The sequence below is a fragment of the Strongyloides ratti genome, assembly GCF_001040885.1.
Source record: "Strongyloides ratti genome assembly S_ratti_ED321, chromosome : 1".
Classification (NCBI taxonomy): domain Eukaryota; kingdom Metazoa; phylum Nematoda; class Chromadorea; order Rhabditida; family Strongyloididae; genus Strongyloides; species Strongyloides ratti.
The window spans coordinates 777,792-800,651 of NC_037307.1; the positions used below are offsets into that span (position 1 = coordinate 777,792).

Consider the following 22,860-nt stretch of genomic DNA (forward strand, 5'->3'; position numbering starts at 1 on the left):
TGTCTAAAGACCACTTTTTGTTTTATTATATTTGATTCATAATTATTTCTAATTTAAATTAAAAATTATACTTTAAATGTGATTATATAAATAACAAATTTAAAAAAAAAATAATAATTATATAATTATAATTTATTGATATTGTTAGGGTACATTTTAAAAAATAAAATAAAAAAATTCATTAATACATCATTATTATTTTTATTGTTTAAACTTTTATATATCTTAACAAATCTTTTAATAAAATTTTTTTTTTATTAAAAAATAAAATATTATATCTAAATAACTAAATTCTATAATATATTTACATCCAATTAACATTAAAACAATAAATGAATTACTGGAGAATATATTTAACATTTTCATATGTTAAAAATGTTACTATAGCTGTTGGTAATTGCTTAACATTTCCAGCAATAAGACCTTTATAAAATCCACGAAGTCCTTCTCTTCTATAAATTGTCTTAATTAATTTTATTAAACTTTTTTCTGTATTATGTTGGTCCTTAAAAAATATAATTAATTCATAATTTAAAATTAAAAACATACTTGAAGTCTTGTTTTTAAAACTTGATAAGGAAACATTGGAGTTGTTGCAGCAATTTTTGAAGCTGTCAAAATTAATAAATAATCAAAATTATTTAATTGAGAATTTGCATCTATTCCTAAATAGTGACATCTTTTACCTTTCAAAAAATTATAAACCATCCATTGAATTGAACCATGTAATGTACCAAACATTCCTGGAACAAATCCTTTATACAAACCAATTATACCTTCATTTTTTAAAATTTTATATAAACAATCTATTAAACCTTTATATTGTCTTTTTTCAGTTTCATATTGTAAACAAAGACGAGTTTTTGCAACCCAAAAACAGTTAGTAAAACATTGAACACCAATACCTGATACTCCAGCAATAACAAAATTTTTAATTTCTTTATTAATTTGAAGGTGTTCACATTTGTCTGTTATCCTATGGCATCTATAATAATAATAATAATAATAACAAATATCATTAAACAAAAAATATACATATGAAAATATAATCCCCAAGCTGTTGATGCACCAACTAATGATGGAGTAATACCTTGATAAAACATTCTCATACCACCAGATTTATAAATTTGTTTTATAGCATTATAATAACTTCCATATTGTGGTCTGTTACTTTTACAATCATTTGCTGCAAAACGAATTTTTAATAAATCTAATGGATGGCATATTAATGTTGATGTAATACCACCAGAAAAACCTGCTATTAAATTTTCATATCCCTTACAGTATCCTTTTAATGATAACATTTAGTTTAATTGGTTAAAAAATAATAAAATTTAATTATAAATAAAAAAATTTAAAAACTTCATGATTTAATTTGCTTCTTAATATATTCTTAACTACCAAATTACATTTCTCCAATTGAAAAACAAATATATCTGTATAAGATTCAAGATGAAAACTTTAAAATTGTGATATCATATGGTTAATTTATTTTTTGTTTTAATCATATTTTTGTAAAAAGATTTTAATAATGTCAGAAAAAGAAATTACTGAGGAATGCAAATCTTTGCTTAGTACAAGAGATGAAATTGATAGAAAACTTGAAGAATTAGGTAAAGTTCTTGAAGCTGTAAGTTAATTTCTATTACTTTGAAACAGTAATCAAATACATATAATTCTTTTCTATAGAATGACGTTACAATGGATACACCACTTGTTGATGAAGAAGGTTTTCCACGAAATGATATTGATGTTTATACTATAAGACATACACGTTCTGAAATTATCACTCTTAGAAATGATAGAAAAAATTTGGATGATAAGATTGAAAAATTATTGGGTGAAATTCATAAATTAAAAAAAGAAAATGCAGATGAAGTAAAAGAACATGAAGAAGAAGTAGTTCATAGAACATCTAATGTACCCTTTGTAAAGATTGTTGAAGTTACACCACACTCTCCAGCTGATAATGGTAATTTAGTTGTTGGTGATGAAGTTATTCAATTTGGAAAATATCATAGGGATAATTTTAAGGAATTAACAGATCTTCAAGGTGTTGTTCTCGATCATGAAAATGTAAGTTAAAAAATATTATTTTAAAAAAAATGCTATTAAATTTATATTTTATCTATAGAAACCAATAAGAATTACCGTTCTCCGTTATGGTAGACCAGTACGCTTGACTGTAACACCACAAAAATGGTCTGGACAAGGTTTATTTGGAGCACTTTTTTCAAAAATGTAAATTAAGTTATTTTATTTGAAAAATTAAATGTATGCATCTTCATTTTAAAAATAAATGAGAATAATAAAAAAAATAATGTAAACAATAACTAGTAATTTTTAATAAGGCTGCCCATGTGGAATTGGTGGTAATCCCCGTTGGTCTTCATCATCAGGATGGTCACGTTTCATTGCTCTTCTAGCTGCTGCTTGTTCTGCATTAAAAGCCATCTTTAAAACAAATGGATATTTAGAAGATGGTGTATAAATTGGTACATGATTTGCAATAGCTAAAGCTTCTGCAGCTTCTTCAGCACTTCGAAATTTACAAGTACCTGAAGAACTGCCACCATGCCTACTAAGGCCTTTTGTAATAGCAACTGGACGTGGAGCACGGGCCTCTTCAAATGCTCCAAAAATTTGCTCATCAGCTACATCTGGTGGTGCATTAAACCAATGAAGTTCAGGTGTTGGATAGGCAAGACGGTTTTTAACAGCCATTTCTTGTGAATTGTATCGTTGAAATTTATTATGTGAAAAATCTTTATACGATGGAGTTCCATCCAACATATCAAAAGGTTGATCTGTACCCTTTAATGACTAAAAAAAAATAATATTTTTTTAAAATAAAATAAACATACATTTTGTTTAGATGGCCTAAGGGCCAATTCAGTTCCAAACATCTTAATTTCATGAAGGTGTTTTATAGCATTATTCATTTCATTCCTATTATTCATTTCAACCATACATGTATCAGGTTTTGATCTCATAAATTTAACACGAAGAACATTTCCATATGGACATAGAAGATTAAAAAGTTTATCACAGTTAAAATTTTCATGATTGACACCGTAAATCATTAAGACACATCCATGGTCTTCTTTTCTATCATTACGTTGATCATATTTACCCTCATAACCATTATCATATGGTTGTTGTCCTGGAAATCTTTCATTTCCTACTTTTGGAAAATTAGATCTATTTCTATCTGGTGGATAATAATTATCATATCTTCCACCATCTCTAGAATCTGGTCTTCTTTCATATGGAACTCTTTCATCACGACGTTCTCTATTATTATAATTATTTATAATTTTATCAGGAGGTGGATTATTATAATTATCTCTTCTATTATCATAACGATTATCTATTGGTGGACCATTATTCATTCTTCTTGTGTCATATGAATCTCTTCTCGAATCATAATTTGTATTTTGGTAATCTCTTGGTTGATAATCTCTTTGTGGTGGAATATTATTACCAGCACCTCTATATCCTGGCTCATTAAAATTATCTCTACGCGGTGAATGTCTTCTATCTGTAGAATTATAATTTTGCCCATTATCATAAGGTTTATTATATGAATTATGAGATCTATCTCTTGATGGAGGAGAATATGGTTGGTCATTTCTTGGTGGAGGACCTCTATTATGATATGATTTATCATCCCTTTTTGAATCGTACTGATTATTATGACTTTGTGAATGATTATTATAATTAGATTGATTATTATGTGGTGGAACATTTTGTTTTTGTTGGAAATCTATGAAAAGATAAATAAGTTAGTTTGATATATTATAAATTGTTTTTTTTTATATGTGGATTTTTTAATAGATATTTTCCAAATATTTAATTATTATATGTTGGAGATATCTTTTTTTTTTTTTCATTTAATGATAATTTTTATTATTTAGATAAAAAAAAATTAAAGTTACGAAAACTCACTTGGTCTATCAGGAAGGGAACAAGTATAGTCCCATGAATCAATGCAATTATAAGTTACTTTAACAAAATCAGGTCTAGCATATTCTACCTTTAATGTACAACAATCCGAATATATATCAGCTCCATTTATCGCAATTTTAACCCTTCGTGCATCTTCAATTGTTTCAAATTCAACTAAACAATGTATTGGTTGTTTACGAATTATTGCTATTCTAATTACTTTGCCGTTATCTTTACAAATCTAAACAATTTAAAATAATAATTTCCTTATTTAAAGTAATAAATAATATTTATTTTTATAATCCCCTAAATTTTTTATCACTTACTCTATTTATAAGATCACAATCTATTGGATAAGTTTGATTCAAAATTGTTATACATAAAACTTTGTTTGGTTTTTCACATTCAAGACCTGTACGTTGAATACAATGTACATTAGAGAAAGAACAGTTTATTTGATATCCTCTGACATAAATAGGAGTTCTACTAGATTCATTAACACATTTCTCTGCACCAATAACCGTTTCAAACTCTACTAATGCCATCTTTTTGTGTGACATAACTGTAGCATATGCTACAACGTCAAATTTGGAGAGGGCCTCCAACAAATCTGCTTCTGTAGTAGCAGGATGACAATTTCGAACATGAATTACTTTGGTATGTGAAATACTAGGGTTATGATAGGAATCTTCATTTGGATTAGGACAAAAACGTTTCGTTCCTGGAGGACCGTCGTAATCAAAAGACATTTTTTATGTTTTCAGTTATTAATGTAAGATATTAACAAAAAAAATTGAATTATCTAAATTGTTTCAAAATTATAAGAATGAATGTGATAAACAATTAATGATGATTATGATATATATTAAGATATCATATTTATATAATGAAAAATTAAATATAAACGACATTATTATTATTATTATGACTCATTGAGAGGAAAAAAAAAGATACATTTTTATATTATATTACTACAATTACCATTATATATGTTAATGCTTAATAATAAATTAAATTTTTTTACAACAAAATTTTCACCTTTTTTTTTGCTTAATTTAATACTTTTTTAAAGAAAAATAAAAAATATTCGAAAATTATTTACATTGTTAAGTATAAGTCTATTAATATACATATTGCGATTAAATAATGTATTATATTTTCTTCCACATTTACTTTCTATTTTATATATATATATATAATATATGTTAAAACTTATCTTTTTAACTATCTGATTATATAAGATATTTTTTCATTTTTTATATATTTATAAAGATATGATATATATAATATATACATTAATTCCCGTAAAAGGGTATATAATAAAATAAATTTTGTACAATATAAAACGCTGTAATGTTATGTGGATTGTTGTACCTTTATCAATAATCGATAAATGTGTCTCGTTGTTCCCTATTTGTATCGTAAATGCATATTAAAATTTTTAAATTTGTTAAATTTTATACATTTTGTGAAAAGTTTAGATATATTTTTGTTAAAGAAATAATTAAAAATTGTTATTAAAACCACGTTTTTCACTCTTTATTCACAGTAGCTTCATCCCAAGGACCGTGTATAACATTTTTAAGAGTTTGCATATTTACAAATATGGTTGGAATTACTAGAAGTAAAAATATATGAAGGAAAATATAAGAAACAAATAATGGAAAATAGGTGTTGTAAAGAAAAATTGAAATTATAGTGCTAATTATTGATGAAGCAATGAATGGAAAGTTTGGTTGAAAATGCTCTCTAATAAATAGGTTGATGTTTGGAAAAGTGTTGAAAAGACCATATGACAAGACAAGTAGAAAGTAGCTGTCCGCATTGCTGTTTACCCGCGAAATTAATAGTATAGAGGCTGCCAATGAAATGTTTGTACTAAAATTCATATTAACAATTGGAGACGATAAACCAAAATCATGAAATATTATACTAAGGCTAAAGAACAGTCCTGATGCAATATATATTGAATCTGTGTCAATCTCTCTTCCTAATGTTCTCAAAATTGGGGAAACAGCGTACGTTAGACAACAACAAAATAATGCTTGCATTGCAACCTGCGTCAAATGTGTTGTAAAGTTTTGACCTTCTTCAGTCCAATAAATAAATATTGCTGTTATTGGTACAACTATATTAATTATTATCAGACTATATAGAGATAACAAATTATTCATAATAAAATAATGCCCCAAATAGAAAAAAAAAATAATATTTAACTGAAGGGTAAATCTAGATGCTCCATATATGGAGTCCTTAAAACTATATTTCCTAAGACTATCTAAAATATCTACTAAAGGCAATTCTCAAAAAATTTATAGCTTACGATTCTTAGTTAGTCCACTTAAAAAGTATTTTTTTGACACATAATTATCAGGAAAATTCTTTTGTTGACGATAAAGAATTTTCTTCCACTCAACCATTATAAAAAAATAAATAAAATGATTTTGATTAAAAATAATTATGTTAATACAACAGTAACATTTCTCCAATACATTATAAATTTTAAATAATACAAAAAAATGTGTACAAGAATTTATTAATTAAAAAAAAAATAAAATTTGAATATATAAACATATACAATTTAATAAAAAAAAAAGTTATGATTCTCTTATTCTTTTGTAGTCAATGTCATTGTAGTTACGATAATCAGTCTTATCATTGATATCAACAATTCTTGAGAGATCTTTATTCCATGCAAACCATTCTTTATCATTATAATTACCTTTTGAATAACTATATTCACAATCATGTTGAAGGAACAGCATCTCTGATGGAATATTAAAAAAATTAGGCTTAACTAAAACATTAACATCAAGTAATTTTTCTCTTGATATTGGTGTAAAAATATCAAATAACTCTCTTTTTTTATCTATATTTGTAATAATACCATATCCTACAAATAAAAGATTTGTTTTTCTATGATTAATTCTTTTATAAAATCCTTTAAAATTAGGATTTAATAGTTGTAGAGATCCTTTATCATTGAGATTATGAGTATAAAAACCTCCATTATTAACTTCTGTCATCGTACATAAAGCTACTAATACCACATTTAAAGCATCATCGAATGTTTCACTTTCAAAAGTTATAAATTTATCTTGTATGTGAAGTTTTATTTGCGAAAAACAAATTTGATAAAATGGCCATTGAATGAGATTTAATGCAAAAGCAGTCTTAGGTAGATTAGTAATATATCGAGCAAAATATGCTGAAAAAGGAATTCTTTTTAGTTCACCTCTATCATTTTCGTATGATTCATTTCCACCGGTTCTTTTATTACCATTTACATCTATAGGAGCTTCAACGACAATTATTTTATTTGAATCAAAATTTGTTGGTATATATTTGAAAGGTTTACCCTGACAACAAAGAAAGAGATCATCAGGAGATGAAATACTAACAATTGTTGTAATAAAATCTCTTTTTTCACTTCCACGTAATGGCATCGTATTTAAGATGAGCAGATAAGATAGCGATTTATCTTTATTAGTAATTTTTACAAATTCCGAAATTAATGCTGATACAACTGTAATGTATTTTGGATCCATATTTTCAATATAATTTTTTCCATAAAACAATGAATATACAATATTCGGATTAACGTGCAAATAAGAATCAGTTAATATTGGTTCCGTTACATGAGTTAATGATACAACACCTGGTGGTGTAAATTCAGGCTGTTCAACATTTAATTCTCCCCAGTAAACATTGCAATTTTTACTAAAATTATAAATATGATAAATAATAAAAATAATAACTTGCATATTTAAACAACTATTTGCAATATATTTATTCAAAGCTGATAATCCATTTTCACTTGAACCATAGGTTAAAATCTTGATAACTTTACCAGTTTTTACATTAGACAATTTCTGTATTATTTCTTTAAGTTTTGCTTGAACACCATATGACAAATAGTAGTTATCTCTTACATATCTTTGTTTATTTAATATTGCAGCATCCCGAAACAATTTTGTTTCAATAGCATAACCTGGTACATGCAAATACTAGAAAAAAAAAATTAAACAAATATGAAAAAAAAATTATCTTACATTTGGATATAAAGCTTTAAGTTTTAATAAGAGAGGTGTTTCATTTCTTTTGAGATGTAAAACGGCACTATTATTTTTTATAGATTTACAAAGTTTATAGATACATTCTTTGTCGTAGGGAAATAATTCTAAAAGTGTATTTTGATTTTTACCATCATCAATTTCAAGTTTTTCAGTTATATTGGTAATAGTTATCTGTTCTCTAGATTTTCTAAATGAAGATATAAAAAACGGCTCAGAAATACTAGAATTTGTACTATCAATTTTGTAACCTTGAATCATAATACGCCCATAAATGACAGCTATTTCACAAAAACCTCCAAATAAAATATACTCATTTTTCTTTACATTTTCAGATTGATGGAATATCATAATAAGCCCATTCTCATCTGATAAATTGAAGATCTCAACGTTATGCATGAATTATTACTAAAAAATATAAAAAATTTTAATCTAAAAAACTAATTGTGGTAATATGTCAAAAATGATCATCAAAAAATATTTGAGACTTTTTTCTGTGCAAGAGTAAGTACAGTAAATGAATAATGAAAAATTTATACTATTGTAAGAATAGAATAAAGAAAATAAAAGTTAAAATGTAAGTTAAAAATAAAAAAATATTATTGAAACAAAATTTTAAAATAAAAACATATATATCATATATTAAAAAATTTAATAAATTTTTTTATTGCATATAATGCATATTGGATAGACAATGTCACATCATATACACAATTTGTAAAAATTTTAATTTATTCAATTAAATTTAAGAAAATAAATTAAATATATATTTTGTATTACACAAAAAAAAAAGTTAAGATATTTTTATTGACTCAATATATCTTTATTTAGAAATATACCATGAAAATTCTATAATTTTATAAATCTTCTTATAACACTTTAAAAATATTTCGAAAATATATTTTATCAGTTTACATTAATACTATTAAAATTAAATACCATTATTGTAAAAAAAAAAAAACTTTTGATTATGAAAATGTAGCATATAAAATTATTGATAAAAAAAAAGTATTAATAATTCACTTTCCATTAATGTCAATTCAAATTGTTTAAAAAATGTGGTGGTAAATATAATTTTAATGTTTATTTAAATTTATGAAAAATATTGTTGATAGTAGTATCGTTACAATATTTGAAAATAATTATAGATCTTGAAATTTATAAAAAATAAAAAGAAGAAAAAAATCATTTAAATTAATGTCGACATCTAATTAGGTATATTTTTTTTGCTACATAATAAAAAAACCATTAATGATATGAGAATTAGTTTAATTTTCATTATTTTTTCTTGTATTTTTTTAATTTAAAATAATATTAATAGATATTTTATTTAAGTAAAGAAAATAATAAATGTTTAATTGCTCAATATATATGACAAGATCAAGAAAGAGATCAAATGAATTTTGGTGGAAATATTTTGAAATTTAAAACCACCATTATTCACATAAAATCTATTTTTTGATAAAATTGTATCTGATGAATTTTTATCACCCAATACCTCATCTTTCATCTTTATTTTACCATTTTTTATTGGTGTCATTGAAACATTAACATATTTTTGAGGATCTTCTGGTGTTATTGTAACTTGTTTTACAAGTGTATCATATAAAGGATGATCAAATGTAATTTGATAAGTACCAGGATTAACTAATCTCCAATAATCTCCATATATATATGTTTGTACAATTTTTGTCATATCATTAATACCAACAGTAGCACCTTCTATTGGTTTACCAGTTACTTCATCAAAAACAAATCCATGAATTGTATTATGTACCTGTGAAAGATATGAAAAAAGAGAATATTTGTTATCATCCCATATTCCTTTTAAATGATCCTGTGGAGGATATTTAATACAATTAACTTCAACAGTTACTTCAAAACAATTAGCAAAATTGTAATTCCAATCTTGCATACCTCCATGTACTTCATACCATTCTGCTCCATTTACAATACCTAATGATGTATCTGATGGATCATTAAATGCTGGATCTTCACATCTTCCACCTTCTTTCCACATTTCTGAATGACTACGTGCATATGTATAGGCAAGTTTTACAAATATTTCATGATCATTTGTTTTTGAAAAAATTCCATGATCAGTATAGGGATTCTCATCATCATCAAATGGATAATTTACTACTCTTGTACCACCATGAAAATTTGCTGATATAACAAAAGGATTTTTTAATGTCCAATCTATGATTGCTTGTGTTTCAGGTTCTATTTTATAATTACGATAAATCTTATTTCTAGATGGAAAATTTCTATTCAAATCAACATTATTGGCATTTTCTCTACCATTAATAAAACCATCATCATTAACATTAAATAAACCCATTTGTGATTTATCAAAACCATCAGGATTCATTGTTGGCATAATATGAATTCTTGTTGTATCAACAAGATTTGTTATGTATAAATTTTTACCATAATTAATTAGAAGAGCTTTAGCAAATTCGAGAAGTAATTCTCTACCAGTAACTTCATTACCATGCATATTCGCAACATATTTTATTTCTGGTACTCCAGGTTCATGATAATTTGGATATTTTGATATAACAATAACAAATAAATCTTGTCCTTTAACACTTTTTCCAATAACATCAAGTTTTGTTAATTTAGGATATTGATTATGAAGTTGTTTAAATATTTCATATATTTGATTATTAGAATGGTATGTTAAATTTGTTGGTTCTATAAATGAACCAATTAAATTTCTAATTTCTTCTCTTGTTTTTACAATCCCTTGTTCAATGAATTTATTTGTCATTTCAACAGTTTCATTATATGATTTATACATTAAACAAGACATTTGTGTTACTAATGTTATTAGTAACAATATTGATAAATGATTAATAATAAGAAATTTCATTTTAATGTTATTGTATTTGATATTTAATCTTTTTCCTTCAATTTTGATATGTTATTATGTAAGTAGAAAAAAAAAAGTTTGTTGAAATTTCTTCAATCAAATGAGTCTATAACCCAGTATTTTAAAAAAAAAGTCTAAAAAAAATATATTTAACTAAGATATTTATATATATATTTAAAAAGTAAATAATGTTTATATTATAAATAATAAATTATTTAGTTAACGATAAAGAAACTAATGTAGAAATGGACAGAAATTTATATTTATACAAGATTGTTATCACCTTATTCTTTGTATCAATAAGAAAAATACAATTATAATTGAATGTTAGCAGAAAATTTTTTATAATAAACTTTAACAAAGTTATTTTATTAATATAATAGAAGTATTAATCAGGATTTAATTTAAGGAAAAGAGAAATTATAAATTATTTGATTTATTTAATAGATAATAAAGAATTGAAAAAATTATTTACTTCTTACAAAAGAAATATTATAAAATTAAATTTATAAGTTTATACTTGGATCAAATATTAAGAAAACATCTTTATAATAAGGTCAACATATAAAATGTATTCTAATATAAAATGACAATATAATTGCAGAAAAGACATAAGTAATAGATGGCTGTTAATAAGAAAACAGTTATAAATTAAAAAAAAAAAATAATGCTTTCTAATAGTTATAAAATTTTATTTCACAGCATTAATAGATGATGTCTATAGTATTAATATATCTATATCTGATTAGATGCCATCTTGTAAAAAGCTTATTTTAACCTGTTTGAAGAATACATTAAATAGTATAAGATTTCCTCATTAGTAACTATTAATTAATTAATGTATTACAAAAAAAAATAATTAGAATTTTAAAATATGACATATTTAACATAATAAATATTAACAATTCATAATACATTAGAAAGCAAGAATAATGAATTTTTAAATAGTAATTATGATATTATATAATTTCATTAATATATATATATATATATAATTTATTTTATGTTATTTTAAACATATGAACATATTTTATTTTATTAGAACCCAAAACTGTCAAAAACAATCTATTATTATGTGTAAAGCTAATAATGAAACACTATTAATATGATAATAAAAAAATTAATAGGTATAACAAAATAACTTAGTTTAAATTAGATAATCTTTCAGTACTTATTTCTTATCAAATTGGGGGAGTGCATATATTAATCATCAAATGGGTGTATTTTAATAATACACTAAAAGAATTAAAAGATAACTTTAAACTATTATAAATCTTTTTTTTTTGTTTTAATATGGTTATTAAAGCAAAAATATTTATTTTAAAGTTAATGTTAAAAAAGAATGGCAATATGAGAAAAATATATGTCATATTGAAAAAATGTCATTTTATGTATGCAAAAATGGATGGGTAATAAAAATAACTTTTTTTTTTCGTAAAATATTTAGAAGATAATCTTTACTCTTTTTTTTTTTACAAATATATCCTTTTTAAAATTGTTATAACATAAATATAAAAATAAGCTTAAATATATTTTTACTAAAAATACTTTATATTATTTGATACTATTTTATTATATTTGAAAATAATTGGTAAAAGTGAATTTTTAAAAGATACCACCATTTAATAATTATATATATATATGCATACATATATATATATATGATTAATCTGATATTAAATTTTCGAAACATTATATTTATATATTTTTTAAGTTTCGGTAAAAGTATATAAAGATTTAAAAAAAAGCGATAATAATGAACAAGTTTTAATTGTTGATAAATAAATTAAAAATATATTTTTATTTTACTGAGAATATTTTATTATTGATCAAATTCATTTCACCTTGAATTTTATAAATAAACATTTTACATATAAAATTTTCCCCCTTTTTTTTTTTAAACATTTTGTAGAAAATAATTTTTCTCAATGTTTTTAATAATATTGAAACAAAAGTAATATTTTAAATTGTTTTCACTAGATTAATTTTAAAAGTGTAATTGTTGAAGACTATACTATAAATTCTCTAACACTTAAAGTGTAAAACGAAAAAAAAAATTCACATGATAATAAGTGATTAAAAATGAAGCTCTTTGAACGACATCTGCTTTTAACTTAATTATTTTTACAAAAGAGAGAGAAATATATATATGTTACTATTAATGCAAAAACATTGATTGTTGATAAAATATCATGTGGTATGATACACAAGAATATTTTACCATTATATAAAATAAATTTTTTTTTTTAACATTCCTCTAATAACGGCATATTATTTTTTTCTTATAGTTCTTATCATAAATAAAATTAATAAAAAAAAAATTCTTAATACTTTTCTAAATAATGGCTATGAATGGTATTATGATTCAAAAAACATCAAATACATTTTTCGTAAGTATTTAATGTTATTAAAATTTTATTTTCATCTGATCCAAATTAAACTCATCAATGTAAATTAATATGATCAGTAATATGTTAACCTAATCGAAAGACTACAAACTATACATTTTTAACATCTTTCTGATTAGATATATATAGTATAAAAGAAATCAACTATTTATATATAAATATATATACATTTTTGTAGCGATCATTATATTTAAAAACATTTTCTATGTCTTCTAAAAAGTATTTTGGTACTCCAGAACTTCAAAAAATTGGTAATAATGGTCTTCCAAAATTAACTGTTCCACCATTAGAAGATACATTAAATAAATTTATTCTTATGGCAAAACCAATTGTTGATGAGGAAGAATTTATAAAAACTAGAAATGTAAGTTTTTTTTTACTTTTATTTCTGTTATAGTTGATATAAATATATTAATAACTCAATATTTTATTATTAATTAGAAGTCATAAATATTTAATATATAATTATTAATTAGTATATATAATAAAATATATTGTTTTCAGATGACAAATGATTTCAAAGCATCTGAGATAGGAAAAAAATTACAAAAATATTTAAAGGATAGAGAAGATAAATTAAATAATTGGGTAAGAAATGATTTATTTTTTTTTTTTTAATATTATTATTATTTTATTATAAATTTAATAAAAAATTATTTATTTATAGTTAACTCCATGGTGGTTAGATATTGCATATTTAGAGGGAAGAGATCCATTACCAATTGTAACAAGTCCAGGAATGTTATTTCCATATTATAATTATAAAGGTATTGATGGACAAATTGAGTATGCCTCAAAATTTATTCAATCAGTATTAAAATATCATCACCTTATCATTGAAAATAAAATACCACAAGATAAAATTGGTAATACATTATTTGAAATGAGTCAATATAAAAATTTGTTTGGTACAACTAGAATTCCAAGAAAAAAAAAAGATGAATTAATTTTAGGGTATGAATTAAAAGAATGGAGTAAACATATTATTGTAATACGAAGAGGACATGCATTTAAAGTTCCTGTTTATGATAAGAATGGAAATATATTAAGTATAAATAATATTATAAAAATTTTGAAGAATAATGTTATCCCAATATCAAATTCACGAAATCCATTTCCTGTTTTATCTTTAAGCGCATTAGATCGTGAAACATGGGCTATTATATGGAAGAAAATGGAAAATTATAATCCAGAATATGTTAATGTACTTTTAAAGAGTCTTTTTGTTGTCAACCTCGATGAAACAGTTAAATTTGACAATTATAAAAGTCAACAAAATGCTGTTGTAAGTGAAGCTTTAACTGGTGGTGGATGTGATAATAATAGTTTAAATCGTTGGTATGACAAAACTCTTCAATATAATATTACTCCTGATGGTTATTGTACTTGTACCTATGAACATACACCTGCAGAAGGTCCACCAGTTGGATCATTATGTGATTATATATGTGATACAATTGAAAAAAATAATTTTAATATTGAAGATAATAATATTCCATGTGATAAAGTTGAAAGATTAGATTTTAAAATTGATGATGATATGAAAAATATTTTTAAAGATGGAATTGAAAAAATTAATAAATCAGCAAATAATTTAGATGTTAATGTTTATTATTTTAAAGAATTTGGTAAAAATTTTCCAAAACAAGTTAAATTATCTCCTGATTCATTTATTCAATTAGCTTTTCAATTAACTTTTTATAGAATACATAAAAAACACCCACCAACATATGAAACAGGAACATTAAGAAAATTTAGTGAAGGAAGAACTGAAACAATTAGACTTCCAACAATTGATACAGCTAAATTTGTTGAGACATTTGTTAATAATAAAACATCAGATGATGAATTAAGTAAATTATTAATAAAAGCAATAGAATCTCATAAAGAATATAGTATAATGGCAATGAATGGTAGAGGAATTGATCGTCATCTTCTTGGATTACGTTTAGCATCAAGAGAATTATTTATTCCATTACCAAATATATTTAAAGGAGAAGCATATAAAAAAATGATGCATTTTCAGGTATCAACAAGTCAAGTACCAACACGTCATTATCTTTCTTTAGCTTTTGGTCCCTCAGCTCCAGATTGTTATGGTATATGTTATAATCCAAAAGAAAAAGAAATTATTTTTACAATAACAACATTCAAAGAATGTAAAGATACTAGTTCACAACAATTTACTGAAGAATTACATAAAACACTTTGTGATTTAAGAAACATCTTATTAAAAACAGTAAAAATTGAAAAAGCTAAACTATAAAATTGTTTATATTAAAATTAATTACATTTTTTTTTTGTCTCTTTTTAAAATAATTTAAAATTAAACTACTTTTATTTAATTTTATCTTTCATTCCCTTACTATGTTATTTTGATACTTTTTTTGTCATTTCTTCATTTTTAACTTAAAAAAAAAAGACTTCTTCCTGAAATTCGATAGGAAAAATGAAGACATTAGAAAAGATAAAAATAAAAAAAAAGAAATATGACATATAACTTTTTAAGTTTATGATATATTGTATAGTTTTTTTTTTGTACTTCATTTTTATCTTTCGATATGTTATTATACCAATTTATTTTACAAAAAAATATAAAGAATTATACTTACAACAATGCATTTGGGAGCAATTTTATCCATCTATTATTCTATCAAAAATTATTATTATTTTTTCGTACAAAAGTTAAAAATGTAACGAGTAATAGAGATATATATTTAAGATAAATTTATTGTAAAAAAAAAAAAGAATAAATGTATGAAATATAAAATATATAAGGGATCTTTTTTAGTTGGGGACAATAAAAATTACACCAAACTATATCTTTAATTCAACTGATATCATCATAGGAAATAGCATTTTACTATTTCAATTTTCTTCTATTTATAAATTTATGATAACTTCTTTCAACGATACCATCTTTTTTTAAAAGACATCATATTTTAACTTTTAAATATTTCATTGATAATATATTTATAAAAGCAATTTTGGCATATAAAATAATCAAATAGAAGAAATGTCAACCAGTGATAGATGCCTATATTATTTTTATTATTTATGCGATTTTTTATTTTTTAATTTAAAATTATTTGTACTATCTTTGAACTTGGAGGTTATTTTAAGAAATAGATATTTTTTAAACAATAAATCTATATAAATTCTTGTCTTTTCTATATATAACATTATATACTTATTCATTCCCTTATGTTACTGTGTATAAAATATATTTTAGTATTATATACTATAGTACTATTAAATAATGAAAAATAAAACTATCATATTATCTTTCAATTAACTTATTAAAAATTTACAATTACTTTATTGAATGTTAAAATCTTAATTGTCATATATCGTCATGCTTTCTAACTTTCTATTCATTTTGAATGAAAAACTACCGTACCATAAATAAAATACACTATTTCTCATATTTTGCTATCTTTTTTCAACAAACTAATCAGGAAATGTTCTTAACTATCAATTAAGAATCCTCAAGAGAAATTTATAATATCATCATTTTCTTTTTCCCTCCTGCCATCATATAACATTCTAATTATGAGGCTATCTTGAAAATTACATTATTAAATTCAACCATATTTATCTTTTTATTTAATCAACCTAAAACTCCTCATACTTTCTTTTTATACATTATTATATCTAATTTAACAAAAGACATAAAAGATAATAGAAAAGTATCGTCATGACTTTTATAAATTATAATATATATATATATATATATATATATATTATATGTATACCAATGCAATTAAAATTATAATTAACTTATCTAAATAAGAAATAAAAAGGTTATAAAGTAAAAATAAAAATAAAATTATTCTATCAAAAGTTTACTATTGTAATTATATTTAATTGCTTTATTCACAATATTATTTTGAAACATTATTTCTACTATTTCTATTAAATAATATATATATATATATATATAATATCAAATAATAACTATTAGAAAAAAAAAATAATAGATAAATAGAAAAAGATACACCCATTTTAAGGATAACATGATATAACAATTTAAATCTACCAAAAATGACTATAGAAATTAAATAAAAACTCGGGTTTTTAGATATATCTATATAAACTATTATAGATGCATGAGAAAATACAAAGTATACAAAGATAAAAGCTTTGTATTTAATGGTATTGTTATCAAAACCCATAAAGTTGCCATTTTCTTAAAGTGAAGAAAGATAAATTTTTAAGAAATGGATATGGATAGGAAAAAGAATAGTATTATTTCATATCTTTATTATAAATGCTTTATTTGTACTTTTTATATTTACTCCCCCCTCTCTTTTTGTATCTGGTCCATTACCCATGTATTATTATAATTTAAAAATTTTGATAAAGTATTTAAACTCTCTTTTTATAAACAGTGATATGTATGATTTTGTATTTAATATTATATATATTTATATAAGAAATAATTAATAAATATTAAATATTGTGTCATTTTTAATTAATTTTATATATTTAAATGTATCTCACACCTATCACATTTTGTATTTTTATTTTTCTTAACATTTATATCATTCTTTTCTCCATTTTTTTTTTAACAATTTCTTTATTATACAAGTAATTTAATATCATTATTTTTTATCTTCACTTTTCACATAACATAATAAATTTTAAGTAATTTATAATTGAAAATAGTATATTAAATTTTGAAGTATCTATAAATATATTTCTTTTATCATACATATATGTATATATATATTATTTAATTTGAATTGTTTTCTTTTCTAAAACAACATATTTATTTTATTCTTATCTATTCTTAAAATTTTTTTTTATTTATCATAAAAAAAAAAATTATTTTTTTTAAAAAAAATAAGTTAAAGACAATGATAATATTTAAGTATAACTTTAATGTTCCTATTTAATCATCCCTGTCAAGGATGGAGCGTAACACATAAATCAAATGACTTTTTATAGAATATTCTTACAATTCTCTCATGGGATCATCATTTTCTACTACTTCGGCATTTCTATTTTAACCTATGTCATTTTTCTTTAAGTGACTTGTCAAAACGAAAGTAAAAATGTAAATTTTTATCTTTTTTTTTTTCCTGGTATTACCCCATAAGGATACTTTTATAAGTGAAATAAACATTTTTACTATACTTTTAATTTGATATATTTTATATAAATTTCTTCTTTTTTTTTCCCTTAACTTTTTAACAAATCTTTTTTTTTTTTTTAATAATTTATTTTTTTATTAATAATATTAACGTAAATTTAAACTTTCATTTTTTTTTTGTATTTTTTATATTCTCCTTGATTCATTATATATAACATAAACAATAAAGAAAAATAGTCTTTTTTATTTTTTTTTTTTTATTTTGTCCCTCCTAAATCTTTATATTCATTTTAAATAAGCTATTCTTTTTAAAATAGTTTAAAATATTGGGAGAAGCTTTTTCTATGATTTATTATAAAGTCAAATGAGTTTATTTTAGAAATATATATGTCTACCCAAACAAAATTGAAAAATTGGTAAGAAAAAAAAAAGAAAAAAAAAATCTTTTATAAATAGAAAATTTGTGTTATATTTTAAATAATTTCTTTTTACAATTGTAGATAAATTTATGTAATTGTTAAATAAATTATTAGGTATAATTTAGAATGGAAGAAGATTAGAGTTTATTGCCTTAATGATATTCAATTAATTAGCTACAGATGCGTGTTTAATGATACTGATTATATTTTGTAGATTTGAAAGAAGTTAAAAAGAGGAATATCCTGAGTGCGTGTCTATGAATCGTAAAAGATTACTATTGTCTTGTTGATAGGATGAATTAAAGATAAAATAATTTTAAATAAGACATATATATATATATAAATTTAAAGGAAATTTTATTTTCATTCCTTATTGTTTTTACATAATTTTTATTTTTTTTTTTTGTTATCTTTTTTTTTTTTACAAAATGACCTTTTATTAAATAAGTAATATATATGTTTATTTTTTAAATAAGAAAAAAAAAAAGAAATTTATGTTAAGAAAAAATTTATATTTATATTGTAGATTTATTTTATTATATCTATTAATCCTTTCTATTTTTAACTTTGATCTTATTTCATATTCTTTTGAAGTTATCTCTTTTACTCAATTAATTAACCACTTCTTTTTAACACTTTAAAATATTCATTGGCAATTGTATTTCTCATTAACACATCTAATATATTTTCTTATCCGATTTTGTTTAATGATACTACTCATAAAAACCTTTTTCATGTGTCCATATATGTATACATATATAAATATATCCATCTAAATAATAATGTCATTGAAAAGTAGAAAAAGAGGAAGAGGCAGATGGTATGTTTAAACATGTGTTGATTAAAATAAAACCAATACCATAAGATTAGGATTGTAAAAATAATGTTAATTGTGATATTATTAGGTATAAATATAAAAAAAAATAATAGAATGCTTCAATTAAGGAAAATTCAATAAAATTAATGGAGATACCATCATTTCTTCTTTTGAAATAAAAAAAAAAATTTTAATACTCCAGCTTTTTACATATATATTATTACTATTTTTACGAAATAAGGAAGTAAATCAGTTTACAATTTCTGTTCTAAAATTATATTTGTACTTTTACTATTACGAAATTTATCTTCTTTTTTTTTTTAAATTTTAAAATAAATATTAAAATATTAATTAGAATGAAAGATATATATATGTATAAATAAAACTGTATAATTTTAATATACTTTTTTATTGTTATCTAATTAAAAAGAAAAAGAATACTTTTTTTTTCTATTAAAAATAAAATATGTATATTAAAATAATTATCTTTTTTTTTATTAAAATGAAATATATGTATAAAATTTTATTAAAAAAATATATATATATGAAATTTATTTAAATGATAATTATAAATGATAAGAAATATATCTAATTTTCAATAGTAATTTTTTTTTATGTTTCATCTTAAACTAATCAACTACTAATGACAATAAGATATTATATAATAATTTGGTAATTATTATAATTTTACATTATTTAAATATATATTATTTTTTAATTGGCAGGACAAAAAAAAATAATATTGTTATTACACGTTAATAATAGTTAAATTGTAACAAAATAGATATTTTAAATATTTATTTCATATTTTATATACTAATATTTTCCCTTGAGAAGTTATTTTCTTTATTTTGAATTAGGAACTAATATTACTCATTTGAAAGAAATTTTTTTTTTCTTTTATTTTTTTTTTTTATTCTTCAATATTTATAAATAAATAAATGTATTATTTTATATATGTATAAAATATTTTCATTGTAAAATAGATCCTAGGTAAAAGAGATATTTTAATGTAAAGTTTGAAGAAAAAAAGATAATCACTTGATTAGTAAATATATTTATATTACATTTTTACCCTCATCATACTAATGGCATTTATATGTATGTAAGAGGATTTTATTTAACTAGAAAGCTTCTTTTTTTCCTCTAAATCTCTTGAAACAGGTGATTTTTGTATCAGGTTGTGTCAACTGATTTTGTTTATACATAATACGATGTAATATAACAAAATATTTTTTTATATTAAATTAAAAGCCGCTTATCAAATGTAGAAATATTTATTTTAAATATATTTATTTATTTTTTTTTTTGTTATTATAAAGATGATAATTATCATTTAAATTTTTTTTATTATATTATTTTTGAAATTTAAATGATTTATTATTATTATTAATTAAAAAATAGTAGATAAAAATGATTCATTTTTTTTTTATACTTTAATATAACTATTTTATTTTAAAGATACTATATATTTTGTTTTTTTTTTCTTTTTCAAGCATTCTTACCAGAAGTAATCCATTCAAAAATCTTTTGTTCCCTTTCCTTTTTATCCATCTATTTCTACCATAACTATACTAATATATTTAAATTGTATTTTTAAAATGTCTTCAACTATCTATGTATATATATAAGTAAATATATATATCTTCAATTGATATAATGTGCATATTTTAAAAAAATTTAGAAACACTCATTTTATTCTAATACTTTCATTAACTCTACTATTCGTTTTTTTATACAAACTACATATCTATTGTTAATACATATATATATATAGTATATATTATATTTTGGCCAAAATAAAAATGGTTTTGTTTGTTAACAATTATATGTTAGTTAAGTGTTATTATTAAACATTTATGGATGATTTTGAAGAGTATACTATGAAATGATATTATTATATCATAATCAAAGATAATAATAAATAATTTAATTATTAATCAAATTAATGTTATATCTCAATAATACACTTATCATTAAACGTTCAAGTCCAAAATAATATAAGAAATATATATATATATATTTTGATAGCTAATAGAAGGTGGAGCAAAAATATTTTAGTTTTCATTAACTAGTAAATCTTTCATTCTTAAAACTATTTCTTATTCATATATACATTTATATCAGATCAAATATCTTTTATTTCTTTATCTTGTCATTCATGAACCATATTTCCATGTCCCTTTCACATCTGTACTTCTTTCTTCCTATCAATAAACTTTATTTTTATACTATTATCTTAAAATATACATTTTAATAGTAAATGTTAAGAAAATATTTTTGTTATTTTTAAAAGAAAAGTTAATATTTTTTATATATAATCATTTTAATAGAATTAAAAAGTATAAAAACACCTCGTTATATTATAACATGAATATATATATATATATATATATATATATTTATATATTATCTTTAAAAAAAAAAAGTATTATTTATAAAACCATTTCTTTTAAAATTGTCACATCAAATGACAATTCTTTATTATTTAAATATTATTGACCTTGAAAAAAGAATATTGTTATTAAATTTTTTTTTTTTTTTGGAATTAATTTTTGATAAAAATTTTTTTTTTATATATAATCTTTTATGTCATTCATTTCTAGCTTTTTTTTTTTAATATGTAATATATATATTAAAATTTTAATTTAGTTTTACTATTTCTATAAAATAAATTTAGAAAAATATTTATATTTTGTTATAGTTGTTTATTTCACTTAATTATGAACCTTTCTTTTATTTTATTTTTTTTTTTTTGATAATTATAAAAAGGGTAATAAAAATTGAAAGAATGTTTACGATCACCAGGGGTAACATATTATTTTAAAATATAACTAAAATTTTTATTAATAATTACTTTATGTTAATTAGTATAATCAAGATAAAAATAATTATTTTGTTTCTTAAAGGGAGAGGGAAAAGAAAAATAAAGTTTTGGGAGATGTAATAATTATTTTCTAAGATATTAGATATCTTATAATAAAATATTAAAATATTCATTAAATGTCAATCATATATTATATGACATAATCTTAGCCATTTTCACACTTCTCCTAATCACCATTACTATATTTTAAAAAGTAGAGGACGCTGTGTTTTGTTAATATTTTCCCAGTATAACTGATATCACTTGATTAATTATCTAAACGTTATATACTTTTAGTCATCATCATCATCATCTTCTAATTTTATTGATAAAAGATTTTTTTTATTAAGCATAAAACT

At 21.6% G+C, this 22,860-nt stretch overlaps 7 protein-coding genes across 7 annotated transcripts; 2 read left to right on the top strand and 5 right to left on the bottom strand.

Annotated features, from left to right (window-relative positions):
* Positions 1-337: 337 nt before the first annotated feature.
* Positions 338-1,304, bottom strand: SRAE_1000025000 (Mitochondrial folate transporter/carrier; the record flags this gene model as incomplete). The annotated part of the gene is made up of 5 exons (XM_024647060.1): positions 338-505; positions 550-611; positions 687-985; positions 1,036-1,186; positions 1,244-1,304. The coding sequence occupies 5 exons, from the start codon at positions 1,302-1,304 to the stop codon at positions 338-340; spliced, it is 741 nt and encodes a 246-aa protein (XP_024501176.1).
* Positions 1,305-1,531: 227 nt separating this feature from the next.
* On the top strand, positions 1,532-2,245 carry SRAE_1000025100 (26S proteasome non-ATPase regulatory subunit 9; the record flags this gene model as incomplete). Its single annotated transcript, XM_024647061.1, has 3 exons — positions 1,532-1,630; positions 1,690-2,076; positions 2,135-2,245. 3 exons carry the CDS (start codon positions 1,532-1,534, stop codon positions 2,243-2,245), a joined length of 597 nt encoding a protein of 198 aa, XP_024501177.1.
* A 98-nt stretch (positions 2,246-2,343) lies between these two features.
* On the bottom strand, positions 2,344-4,697 carry SRAE_1000025200 (FI03683p; the record flags this gene model as incomplete). The annotated part of the gene is made up of 4 exons (XM_024647062.1): positions 2,344-2,823; positions 2,865-3,766; positions 3,949-4,189; positions 4,275-4,697. The coding sequence occupies 4 exons, from the start codon at positions 4,695-4,697 to the stop codon at positions 2,344-2,346; spliced, it is 2,046 nt and encodes a 681-aa protein (XP_024501178.1).
* Positions 4,698-5,480: 783 nt separating this feature from the next.
* On the bottom strand, positions 5,481-6,368 carry SRAE_1000025300 (Phosphatidylinositol N-acetylglucosaminyltransferase subunit C; the record flags this gene model as incomplete). The annotated part of the gene is made up of 3 exons (XM_024647064.1): positions 5,481-5,566; positions 5,828-6,226; positions 6,272-6,368. 3 exons carry the CDS (start codon positions 6,366-6,368, stop codon positions 5,481-5,483), a joined length of 582 nt encoding a protein of 193 aa, XP_024501179.1.
* Positions 6,369-6,545: 177 nt separating this feature from the next.
* On the bottom strand, positions 6,546-8,420 carry SRAE_1000025400 (Polynucleotide 5'-hydroxyl-kinase NOL9; the record flags this gene model as incomplete). The annotated part of the gene is made up of 3 exons (XM_024647065.1): positions 6,546-7,668; positions 7,711-7,955; positions 8,001-8,420. 3 exons carry the CDS (start codon positions 8,418-8,420, stop codon positions 6,546-6,548), a joined length of 1,788 nt encoding a protein of 595 aa, XP_024501180.1.
* A 955-nt stretch (positions 8,421-9,375) lies between these two features.
* Positions 9,376-10,824, bottom strand: SRAE_1000025500 (Carboxypeptidase N catalytic chain; the record flags this gene model as incomplete). Its single annotated transcript, XM_024647066.1, has 1 exon — positions 9,376-10,824. One exon carries the CDS (start codon positions 10,822-10,824, stop codon positions 9,376-9,378), a length of 1,449 nt encoding a protein of 482 aa, XP_024501181.1.
* A 2,414-nt stretch (positions 10,825-13,238) lies between these two features.
* Positions 13,239-15,570, top strand: SRAE_1000025600 (Carnitine O-acetyltransferase; the record flags this gene model as incomplete). Its single annotated transcript, XM_024647067.1, has 4 exons — positions 13,239-13,286; positions 13,483-13,668; positions 13,809-13,892; positions 13,972-15,570. The coding sequence occupies 4 exons, from the start codon at positions 13,239-13,241 to the stop codon at positions 15,568-15,570; spliced, it is 1,917 nt and encodes a 638-aa protein (XP_024501182.1).
* Between the last annotated feature and the right edge of the window lie 7,290 nt (positions 15,571-22,860).